Source organism: Condylostylus longicornis, unplaced genomic scaffold, assembly GCF_029603195.1.
Source record: "Condylostylus longicornis isolate FDR11 unplaced genomic scaffold, ASM2960319v2 ptg000022l, whole genome shotgun sequence".
NCBI classification, from domain to species: Eukaryota; Metazoa; Arthropoda; class Insecta; order Diptera; family Dolichopodidae; genus Condylostylus; species Condylostylus longicornis.
In genome coordinates, this window is record NW_026577991.1 from 5,023,914 (window position 1) to 5,036,591 (window position 12,678).

The 12,678-nt window shown below is 23.0% G+C and overlaps 2 protein-coding genes across 2 annotated transcripts; one reads left to right on the forward strand and one right to left on the reverse strand.

Moving 5' to 3' along the window:
- Positions 1-278: 278 nt before the first annotated feature.
- LOC129606951 (uncharacterized) lies at positions 279-5,522 on the reverse strand. The gene is made up of 8 exons (XM_055517600.1): positions 5,384-5,522; positions 4,030-5,321; positions 3,232-3,945; positions 2,976-3,172; positions 2,779-2,916; positions 2,052-2,715; positions 1,808-1,993; positions 279-1,708 (listed from the first exon to the last, which is right to left on the reverse strand). The coding sequence occupies exons 2-8, from the start codon at positions 5,189-5,191 to the stop codon at positions 279-281; spliced, it is 4,491 nt and encodes a 1,496-aa protein (XP_055373575.1). The 5' UTR covers positions 5,192-5,321; positions 5,384-5,522.
- Positions 5,523-6,332: 810 nt separating this feature from the next.
- On the forward strand, positions 6,333-7,787 carry LOC129606757 (monocyte to macrophage differentiation factor). The gene is made up of 3 exons (XM_055517275.1): positions 6,333-6,483; positions 6,596-6,662; positions 6,727-7,787. The coding sequence occupies exon 3, from the start codon at positions 6,882-6,884 to the stop codon at positions 7,680-7,682; it is 801 nt and encodes a 266-aa protein (XP_055373250.1). The 5' UTR covers positions 6,333-6,483; positions 6,596-6,662; positions 6,727-6,881; the 3' UTR covers positions 7,683-7,787.
- The last annotated feature ends 4,891 nt before the right edge of the window (positions 7,788-12,678 follow it).

Sequence of the window (12,678 nt, forward strand, 5' to 3'; positions counted from 1 at the left end):
TTTAAATTTTGATTAAATATCTTGTCCCTATAAAACGTTCGTATTAAAAATAGTGACCATATTATTGGAATTGTTAAATTTCAAATTAATTATGACTTGAATTAATTTATTAAAATATTAATATTAAATAAAAATCAAAAAAAAAAAACTATTTTTAACGTAAATACAAAAATTTTATTCAGGCTTCCATTACAAAAACAGAAAACTAAAAGGTACATGATATTTATATTTTGAAAATATACAATTAATCAACAGCTTAAAAAAATTCAAGTATCAAATTATGAAATCTGTAATATTAGAGAATTTACAATATTTCTAATTGATACAATATTTTTATAATCACTATGTGATAATAAACCATTTTTTGAATTATTTAAAGCTATTGTAATTTTTTTTTTGATATCATCATTCCAATTATGTTTATTTAAAATTTCATTTAAATGTTTTATAGATTCTTTTGACCAAAATGGACTTGGCATTTTTGCACTTAATAATGGTTTCTTTTCAATCTGAGAATTTTTTTGATTATTTATTTCATCCAATAATTGTCCAATTTTATTTAAATTTGCAAAATATAAATTATTTTGAACAGATTTTTCTATTGTATTATTATCATTTTTATTACTATTATTATTATTACTGTTAGTGTTATTATTATTATTATTATTATTTATTTGATTTTGATTTAAAAATGTTGAAAAACTATTTGAATTTGAATCAGTTATATTTAAAAATAATTTTGGTATTTTAACATTTAAAAGTTGATCAAATCCAGTAAGATTTTCTTTTCTTTTTAATTGATTTTGAGATTTTTCTAATTCCATTTTATTAAGATTATCAGATTTATTTTCATTTATTGTATTTGTAATTGATTTTATTGTAAGAGATGAATTACCCTGTTTTATTCTATCACGAATTTTTAATAATGGTAGGGCATTATGACGTTTCATTGCATAATAAGCATCAATTAATTCATTATAATTTGGATGTTCTATTGGAGAGAATATATATTTCCATGATTTATCAATTTCATCCCTTATTTGAGATGTTACAATACTTAATATATTTTGATTTTGATTTGAATTTTCTTTTCTTAGTTGTATTAAATGTTTCATTAATATTTCTAAATTAATTTTACCATCACGTAAACCAGCTTGACCAAGTAATATCATATTTAATTTTGTACGAATTTTTTGAGCTTGTCTTAAACCATTTTTTGATTGTTGATGCTCATATAATTGCAATTGTTTATGTAAATCAAAAACATTTCCAATTTTACTATCTAAACGCTCTAAATCATCCTGCAAAAATTTTATCAATACTGAACGTTTCTTTGGTACACGTAAACTTTGTTCTAATAAATCATTTTTAATTTTCTTAGGTAACGAACGTAATTCTAGCATAAGTTTTATATGGAATTGATTTTGATTTTCTTTTAAACCTTCAAGTACAAGTACATTACCAACCGATGTCCAATCAATACTAGCTTTAATATTATATTTATTGGAATTTTCTATTAAAAATTTATTTCCATTTGGAGAAAGCAAATAATCACTGAAATTTTTAGGTAAAAATATTTTTCCGAAACATGGTGCTTCTGGAAATGTACTTTCATCAACATCACTTTCAGAAATATTTCTAAATTTGTGCGATATCCCGATTCCAGTTGTGATATCTTCTTCATCATCTTTCTCTTCTGTAGAATCCTCTTAATTATGAGAAAATGCGTTTGATGAATGTAAAAATAAAATTATTTTTTAAAATACTGTATATGAATCATTTAAATTTTTAGAAGCATTAAGGTTACCTTCATTATTTTGAACAAATTCAATGAAATTTTCATTTTCATTAGGTTCTTTTTCCAAATTGTCGTCATTTTTTTCCTTTTCTTCAGTTTGAACATTATCAATTACTTCTTTGTCAGAACTGCTTAAAGGTATGAAATCTAATAAATCACCCATTGGACGAGATATCCTTTGAGGTTTACTTAAATCTAAATTTTATACATTAAGTAATTATATTATAAATTATATATTTAATTTACAACTAACCTAATTCTTTTGTCTTTTCCTTGAAATTAAATGTTGCTTCAGTTGACTTTGATTTAGCAGGTGTTGATTTAGGAACATCAAAATGGTCCGAAAAACTATAATTCGAATCCGAATCACATACAAAATCTTTAGAAACTGAACTTATTGCATCTTTTTCTTCTGACTCATTATCCTTTTCTGATATTTTACTTTTTTCCTCATTTGAAGCAAGGCTCTTTTCTGTTGCTATTGGTGATTTAAACTCATGCTCAACTGTTTTTTTCTTAGGTTCATTTGATATTTCACTAATATTAAGCAATTTTTTCTCATTTTTTTTTTTTAAATCCAAATTATAAACTAAATGTTCCAACTTAACAGCTTTTAAAAATCTTCCATAATATTGGTTTAATTTAAATTTTTTATTAAAAGAGAAAGTAAAGCGTAAATTGCTATTTGGTTGATGTAGTAAGTTATATGTTATCGTACTTTTGGATAGTAAAGAAGGATTTGGTTGACTCTGTATAGGTTTGACATAAGACTTTATTTGAGTTGATATTGGAGAATATTCTAAATAAATTTTTGCAAATCTACATGTCTCTGCAAAATGACCACGGCCTGCGCACACAGAACAATATTTTATGTTGCTGTATTTTACATTACTATTGAGATCAGAGTTCGGATTAACCTAAAATAAAAATTTGATATTGATATTTAAATAAATAAAAAAAGATTTATAAAGTGCGCATACTGTTGAATGATATCTTCTCCATTTATCTGGACACAAGGTAACATTATGACCACTTAACTTACAAATAAAACAAGTTTGCTTGTTTTGTGAAATACACTTAACACATTGCCTTGTGTAACTTGAGGTTTTTGATCCACACTATAAAATATATTTGTTTTGAAATCAAATTTATTTTTCAAAATATTTCAATATTTTACCTTTAAGCAAATTGTATTTGGGCATCGTGGTTCACGATGTCCATGCTCGCCGCACATATAGCAGACAATAGGTTTTCTCGGTCTCGTGCATCTTGCTGAAATGTGACCAAATTCACAACAATTGAAACACTTCATTCTCGATGATTTAGTAAATTTTGGGAAACGATCGCTTGAATTTATATTCCAATTAGCTTTTCCTTAAAAAAATATAAGAAATTATACAATAATGTTCCAGCAACTTTAATAAGAATATTACGGTCTAATGTCTGTTTCATCTTTTTAACAGAAAAATTTTCACCACCCCACGACATATTATAAAAACGATACATTTCTTCACACCATCCTATGTTGTCAGTTGTATGTGAATCAACTCTATAATAAACAATGCCATTAACTTCAGTTGAGTTTTCTTCAAAATTCATTTCATTATTCTCCACTTCTTTATCTTGGTCGTTATCTTCAATATCACTTTGTGTTATATCAAGAGAAACCATTTCTGGTGTTAACTCCCTAGAAATTTTAGAGCTAAAAGTAAGATTATCGATTTCCTCAAAAGCTGCTTTTAATATTTGCTCATTTTTAGCGGGTTCTCTGCTCATATCTTCAATTTCTGTTTGAGCTTCGAGGGAATCCTTGTCAGAAATTACATTTGTTTCAGATGACTCTTTAATATTTGTAGACCGTGATTCATGTTTAGTTTTTTCAAATTTGTTTTGCTGTGATTTTTTTATGACATCTTCAGCAATTTTTCTTGCGGTCACACATTCCCTTGCATCATCTGATACGTCGCTTTCGTTACGAATATTCTCCATATTCCTTGCAGAGTCAGGAATTTTTTCTTCTTTATTTTTGTGTACAATTTTACTTAGCTTCGAAATAAATTCATTGTCCGAAGAATTAACGTCAATTGCAATATTCAAATTAGGTTCAGACGCCCTCCGCCTTTTTTTCGTACTCTCTACGGCTTCTCCTAAAAATTAAAATACAAGTTAAAGCAATATTCATATAACAAAAAGTTTTATGTATTTCTTTAATATGAGTTTAAGTTACTAACCTTTACTTATATACGGAAGGCCTGTACTTGTTTTATTTATTTCATTTTCACTTTCAGACTCAGTATCTTTTTTATCTGATTCTTTGTTAGAAGAAACCCTCCTTTTCCGCAATCTTTTCACTTTTTGTATTATATTTTCTTGACAAGAATCAGACAAAGAAGATGATGATGATGATGTTGATAGGCATAACGCAGACGTCTCCCCTTTATTATTCAGTTGTCTTTTGCTTGATAGTGATCCTTTCGAATACACACTTAAATCAGATTCACTTTCATCATAAACATCAAGAGCTCTGAAGTCGTTTTCCTTAACCAAATAATCATTCTTTTTCTTTTTTTTCTTACATACTTGCTGTTGATTTTTTGGTCCTGCATCCAAAGGAGGTGGCATGTTGCAAGCTTTGAAATTTGATAACTCATCTTCTATTATTGTAGTTGATTTGTTCTGTCTTGAAACGAATGAATCTACAGTTTCGGCTAAAGTTAAATCATCATCATTAACAACTGAAGTTTTCAGTAACTTCGATTTTTCTCCTTGAGAAATGAAATCATCAGTCGAAAAGACCGAGCATGGGCTTGTACATCGAGAAGATTCATTACTTCTAACTATCGATGCTGGAGCAGAACTACTCTTTTTATTTTTAGGTTTTGTAAATGTAGTGGAACTTAAATTACCAATAGTGTCTTTTTCGATGGATGAGTTCCCTTTTAAATCTTCTGTATTATCAACATTGTTACTTTCGTTATCAGATTCATCTATTGCAATCAATGGTGGTGGTGAAACAGGAATACATATAACATCGTCATTATCATCATCAACATCACTATCGTCTAACAAAACAACCTCAATTCCTTTTTCTTCATTTTTGATTTTATCGCGAACACTTTTGGATTTCGCCTTTTTTTCTCTTATTCTTCTAATAGAATCCAACTTTTTCTGTTTTGTCTGATTTGCCATGGTGATTTTTGTTTTGCTAGCAATATTTTTATAAGACTGGATTAACTGTGCATTTTGATGTAGTTTTCTTCGTTGTTTATTGTCTAATTTTTTGTGATTTTTATATTTTACATGTATCCCTGTAGATAAATTCTCGTTATGATCACTAACGACACTTTCCTGGCATTTATTAGCTTGAGAAGTATTAATACAATCATTTGTCATTGGTGGATTAAAAATTATTGGTTCATAGGGCTTTAAAAAAGACGATGAAATCTCTTTTGTTGTAGTCTCTTGTTCCTTTGTGGAAGACTTTTGTTGCTTAACGTCTGCACTTAAAATAGGTTTTGGTTTCCTTAAATTTTTAAACATGTTTATCATAGGTTTCTTGTCACGAATTTTATTTTCGGAACGAACCCAATATCTTTTTTTTTGAAAGGCTAAAACCTTTTGATTCGGGGTGGCAGATGTAATATCATTTAAGACTACTGATTCCTTTTCCAATGTATGATCGACATGGTCATGAAAAACTTGCGAATAAAGTCTTGATTCAATTTCTTGTAGATCTTCCGGATTATCAGATTCAATATCCTAAAATGATTACTTTTTATATTGTTTATATTTTTTAAAGTAAGAGCACATACCATTATAAATTGTTTAATAGCAAAACTATCATATTATGTACTATTCTTTTATACATTAAATGAAGTTCTCTAAAAACTAAAAGTGCAAAAATATTCAAGTAATTTTAAATCTAAAATCAACAAATTAAAAAACATGGATGAGGAACTAAATGACAGTACTATTGACAATTGAATACTCACGTTTTTTTGATTGACTGTTTTTGAGTGTTACCGTTTCAATTAAAAAAAATGTCTACAAATTTATAAGGTCTCTTGCGGAATCAAAAATTAAAAAATTTTCCGATCGTTTATGATACCATAAGCATACTTAAAAACTATAAGAATAGCAAAAACGATCAAAAACTTTTTATTTAAGCAAAATAACAGAACAAAAGCGATTTTTCGCTTCGAATACATGTTTAATATTTAATACAAATGTATAAATAGGATTATGGCTGCCGGTTTTTTTTCGTCATCATTTGTGTGGTTACATTATATGGAAAATACTGAATAGATGATTTTGTCTTTCCGCTATTGTTTGGTTTTAAGAAGTGAAATCGTTCGTTCCGATCAAAATAGTAGAATGAAATCAAAAAGTTTTGATATTACTGATACTCTGAACGTAGTATAAATCCAATTTTATGTCAGCTGTTTATTTTTATCGTTTCGATAAACTATTTATCTGTCAAATGGCAATTAAACTAAAAAAGTTTTTTAATGTGAGTTGAGTTGTGTTATGACTTTAGAACGTGAAGGTAATTAGACTAAACTAGGAAGTAAAAAGTGAAACAAACTTATTAATAGAGAGAAATCTTTTTTTTTTTTTTGTAAAAATCAAAATTAATCCTTAAATAAGACAATGATATAATAAATACTCCTTTTAAATCCAAAGTGGTAAATATCTTTTTATCCTATTATTTCAATTTTTCATTTGTTGAATACAAAAATTAAATTATCCTGGTGATATAAATTTACGATTGATGTGAATACGTTGTACATATTATAGTTATCTAACTAATGAAATTGAAGGCTGTTTATTAGAATTTTCTTAAGTAAAAACATAAACTTATTAGGTAAACATATCCTTAATTTTTAATGTTTTTTTTATGAAATAATCAATTTTCTATTGATTTGTAGATAAAGATGCGTTAAAATTTTAAAAGACTTCCCAATTAATAAAAATAAAATGTAAAATAGATAAAATTTATAAATAAGAAAATAAAGAGTAAAACGAAGAAAAGGAGAAAATAAATTTTTTTGAAAATTTAGTTTAACAAAAAAACATATTAAATATGCTGCAACAACTTAAAATCGATATGATGTGGAATAATTTAAAATATTCCGGTAAAAGATATTATCATCGAGCTATGAGAATTGAACTAAAACAAATTGCATGGAAAAATCCAAGAGCAATGCCAGGATGTCAATATAGTCCAACAAGAATTGAACATTTTTTAAATATTTTTACACATGGTATTTGGATATTACCAGCATTATTTGGTACTGTTGAATTAGTTTCACGTAGTTATTCAAGAACCCAATTAATTGCCGCATGGATATATGGTTTAGCGCTTATATTTTTATTTGTAATATCAACAATATTTCATAGTGTATCATATGTTAATTGCTGTAAGGGACATCGTCGAAATCGACAAATAAAAGATGTTTTTCATAGATGTGATCGTGCTATGATTTATGTATTTATAGCTGGATCATATTTTCCATGGTTACATTTAGTACATTTTGCACCATATTCTTTAGTATTTGAATCATTACAATGGATAATATGGGTATTAGCAGCGCTTGGTATTACTTATCAACAAATATTTCATGAAAGATTTAAATGTTTAGAAACATTTTTATATATTGTAATGGGATTGGGACCTTCATTAGTTGTATTAGCTAGTGGACATGAATTTCCTGGTATGGTAGAATTAAAATGGGGCGGTTGTATTTATATTATTGGAGTTTGTTTTTTTAAATCAGATGGTATTATTCCTTTAGCTCACGCAATTTGGCATTTATTTGTAGCATTAGCCGCCTCTGTACATTATTTTGCTATATTAAAATATTTATTTCCCATGGAATTGTAAACAAAGACAAATTAATATTTAATTAATGTAATGAAGTTTTTGGCAAAAAAAAAAAAAAAAAGAACAAAAAAAAAAAACAACCTAATTTTTATTTAAAAATCTATAAGATTTTGCTATTATGATAAAATTATGAATAGTGCTAAAAAAAAAAAAAAAACGACAGAGTATTGTTTAAATTGAATGTTTAAATTTTAATTTTAAAGGCATTCAAATCATATTTAAACCATTTAAGAAGAAAAGTGTGAAATTATAATTATATAAAAAATAAATGTAATATTTATTCTCATATATAATATATATGTATATATATATATATATTTTTTTTTTTGCTACCAAAGATATACTTCATTGCCATTTTAATTGTTAGTTTAATTATATAAGCATATCAAAACTGAAAATTAGGAAAACAAAACAGAAACAATTTCAATTTAAGTATATATTTTTATTTTTTAAATTAATTTTGAATATTATCCATAGTCACATTATAATAATTAGTCTTCTGATATGCAAAATTTTCATTACAATATCAATTAAAAAACAATATAAGTTTAAAGTCGAAAGCAATAAATTTTTTGTTATTTTTAGCTCATAGTTTTTCATATATAACATACATGTAATGTAGATATATGTATACATATTACAATTTTTTACCGTAGTTGCCAAGACCGGAAAAAAATTTTCAAAAAATTTTCCGATAATATTATTTATTTTTTTTGTAAATTTTTATTTTTTTAAGATATTTCCTAATTAGTCTTCAAATCATTATAAGACTTCCATTACGTATATATGTATGTACAATAATATTACAAAAAATATATTATAAATTTAATTAAAATATTAATTATGTAAACAAATAGTAATTTGAAAAAAGGAGGAAGAAAGATATTATATAAAAAAGAAATTTAAAACAGTATTACATTATTAATTAAATTTTAGAAAATACAAAAAAAAAAAAAAACGTGGATAAATGAAAAAGATTGTAAAAAAAAAATTCAAAGAAATTCCAATTTCTTTTGTCATTAAATGGAAAAGTTAAAAAACAAAACAATCCTAATTAAAATTCATAAAATATAAAAAAATTTGTAAAATGCACTTTTTTTCTATAACAACCTATACAAAAATATCTTTTTATCTTTTAATTTAAACTAGAACTTAATCTAAAAATATCAAATTTATTACTCTATTATTATACAACTTCTGAAATTAATGATTTTAAACATGTACATGAATTAAATACAAATTAAATATAATTAACAAATTACAAAAATTAATTTCATTTCAAAACGTTTTCCATTATATTTAAATTTAATTAACTTTGCTTTCTTTTTTAAAAACAAATTTATTTTAAGTACATTATGTAAAAAATTAACACATTATAATTATGTAGAATTATTATATGGTATTAAATATTCATTGCATAAATATTAAAATATTTAATTGTATTTAAATACAAAAATATAGTAAAAAGAAATTTAATTAACAAAAAAAAAGATTTGAAAAAAAATTTTAATCTCATTATTTTTGTAGTCCAGTGTAATAATTGAGCAATTTATTGAAAAACAAAAAAAAAAAAAAAACTAACAAATAGAATTTTGAATTAATAAGTGCACATTTTATAAAAAAAAAAAATGCAATTAAAATAACAACAATTAAACACTATTCAAAATGCTACCCTCCGATATTATATAATATATATACTAATATTATATAAAATTAATTAAATAAAATCTGTCCAATATTACTAATATTCTAACTTTTCTTCTTTATTATCTCTATTTTGCAAAATTTATATAAGCTCTCGTTTCATCTTAAATTTTTTACACAATATTAAATTTAATTTAAACTATAATATATAGTTATAACATTATCATTTTATAATATTAAATCACATTAAAAAAAAAAAAAAAAAACTAAAAAAATAAAAAAAAAAAAGGTGTAAACTAAAAAACTTTGTATAAAACTTATCAATAAATTAATGTTTTTTGTCCATTATTATTAATATTAAAATAAAATTTTCTTTAAAATTTCAACCTTAACTTTAATTCTACATATTTAAATAATAAAATACACTTTTTCAACTTTTGTCAAAAAAAAAAAAATAATTTTAAAAAGCCAAAATCAAATTTATTTAATAAATTATTTTTTTTATTTAAAAATAAGGGTGCAGAAAGCACTAGTAACCACTAGCTTAATTGTTTATTTTCACTTAAATGACTAATTGTTTAAGATACTTAAATTTAAAAAATATAATTCTATTGAAAGTTATTAATATTAATTCTTTATAAAAAAAAAAAAAAGATATTAATTCAAAAACAAGGATTAATTGTTCATATATTGTAGCTATTATTTGTGATTTCATTAAATTTCAAGTAAATGAGTCTTATGATGCTAGAACTGAACCTATGCTAGCAATTTTAACAAATTGTATAGAAATTGAAGCTGCATTATTTTTTTCTTTTTCTTTTGCTAGCAAAATTATGTTAAAGCATAGGAAATTAGAGTATATAAATATTTTTTTAGATTTAGTTAAAGTCAATAGACGCATTGAACTTTTTTGAATCAGTAATAAAAACAATTAGTTTTTAATCTGAAATTTCTTAAATTTTGTTGTTAAAAAATACTGAAACAAAAATATATTTGCTGTTAAGGTATCGGAATCAAAATTTTCATTTAATTTTTTTTTTAAGTTTTCCAATTGTTAAAAAAATTGTAAACTGTTCGGATATTAGTGCTTGCCTCTTCTGCCTTATAAATGAAAGAAAATTTTTATAAATATTTTTGTTCACAATTTCAATTTTTTTTTTTTTTTTTTTGTTTATTTTAAGTATTTCATCTAATTTTATTTAATACATTTCGCATACAATACATTCTATATTAGTTTTTAACAAATAAATATATACAATTGTATTAATATTAGCTACGTTTTTTTTATTACAATTAAAAATTATAATTAATTATTTTTTTAGATAAGGGTTTTTTATTTTAATTTAAATTATTTGCAAGAATAAAGAAAATTATGAGAAAATTTATATATTTAAATTTTCATAAAATTATTTTTATAAAATTAAAAAATTTGTGATAACAAAATTAAAAGCATGTTAGAGTTCATTATAACCATTTTCACAGATTTGGTTTTTTATTATTTTAAAAAAGTTGAAAAAGTATTAAAAAATATGTTAATTTTAAGGTAAGGGTTTAGAATTTATTAGTTTTAAATTAAGTAAAATTATAACGAAAATCTAATTTAAATTGTATAAAATGTAAATTTTCATAATTTATATTATATTATTTTTTTTCGTTTTTCATTTTATTTCGGTACCTGATCATTTAATTTTAAAGAAAATAATAAAACTGAATGTAAAATATTATTTTTTTTTATACTTATACGTTATTACAAACATTGTATACACATAAAAAGAAATAAAAAATATTTTGATATTTTTAATTATTTTTGTGCGTTTAAAATTTAATTTTAAGTTCGATAAACAAAAAAAAATAAAATAAAATTTACTCAAATTATGTTTTCCTATTAAATTATAAATTTGTAAACTAATAAATAAATATAAAAACAAATAAAAAACAAATACCATGAGCAAATTAGATTATTTTTATTAAAAAAAAAATATTTAATTAAATAAAAATATTAAAAATTTATTTTTTTTAAAAATATTATTATTATTTTTATAAAATTTATTCTAATAAATTAAATAAAATAAATTTGGGAAAAAAAAATTGTATAAAAAATAATATGAAATTATAATTTATATTTATAATTTCATTTATCTAGTTAATTATGTAAGTTTAAATTTTCAATTGAGTTTAAAACTCTCCCATGAAATTGTAGTAAAAACAAAAAAATTACAAAAAAAAATTTAGTAAAAATTATAAATGTTATACAAAATTAAAAAAAAAAAAACAAAAAAAAATACAAAAGAATTGTAAAGCTATACAATTAAAAAAAAAAATAGCTAAAGTTCTGTAGAAAACAAAAAAAGAAAAGGATAAAATATTTCTATAAAAAAACTAATAAAAAATTTTATTTTATTTATAAAAAAAACATCAAATCACAAATAAGTAATGAGCTTGCCTTTCAAGAGCCTTCGTATTATTAAAAGTATGACAATTTTTGAAAATTTAATTCTTACTTCAATCCTAATATAAAAAGCATGTTCAATAGTCCAAAAAAAAACTAAAAAATTTTCCAGTCTAGCATTTATCGGATAAATCTTTTGTAAAAAAAAAGACAAGCTTGTATCGAGAAAATCGTAGAACTGCTTAAAGTTCTAAGATTTTAAATGCTGCAAAAATATTTGAAATTTGCGAAAAAAATCACATGGAAAAACTTAAAACGTATTAAAAATCTGAAAAAAAATGAACAAATTTTGTAGCTCTTGCAAATTTGTAATTTTGCAAAATAATATATTTTTAAAATTTAATTTAGAGCTTTTATCAGTTCATAGCTGAACTATTAAGAATCCCCAAAAATTTTGAAATAAAATCGTGTCTATTTGAAATTCTTTATAAAATATTTTTTACCTCCTTATATAGACAGTCCAAAATTTAACAAAAGATTTTGGTATCATACGAAATTTTGATAAATGAAAATTGTGTCGAGAAATTTTGTTTTTTAACAATATTTTCGGACCTCTAATCTGAGATCTCTATATGATAATGAAATATCCTGTTTGATAATACATACATATTTACGATAATTTAACAAAATTAACTAAATTTTTATCTTGGGTACTTATTGGAGAAAATCCCTTTGAATTTATTATTTAATGAGCCTTCGAATTAATAATGCATAATTAGTGACAACATTCTTTTACAAAATTACTTATATTTTGATATTGGTTCAGGGCGACTGTAAATTTATTTTCTATATGTTTTAAGATATTAAAAAATAAAATTTACAATTTTCAAATAATTAATTTAAGTTTTTGATTTAAGTTTTTTGTTTTTTTTTTTTTTTTTACAGATTAGATTATTAAATGAA

Bases quoted from the DNA above. Each gene is read 5' to 3' on its own strand.
- LOC129606951 (XM_055517600.1), bottom strand. From the start codon at position 5,191: ATGACAAATGATTGTATTAATACTTCTCAAGCTAATAAATGCCAGGAA. The intron at 3,173-3,231 runs GTAATATTCTTA...TATTTTTTTAAG, and splicing joins GATGAAACAGACATTAGACC to GAAAAGCTAATTGGAATATA. The intron at 1,709-1,807 runs GTAACCTTAATG...CTCATAATTAAG, and splicing joins ATTTGTTCAAAATAATGAAG to AGGATTCTACAGAAGAGAAA.
- LOC129606757 (XM_055517275.1), top strand. From the start codon at position 6,882: ATGCTGCAACAACTTAAAATCGATATGATGTGGAATAATTTAAAATAT.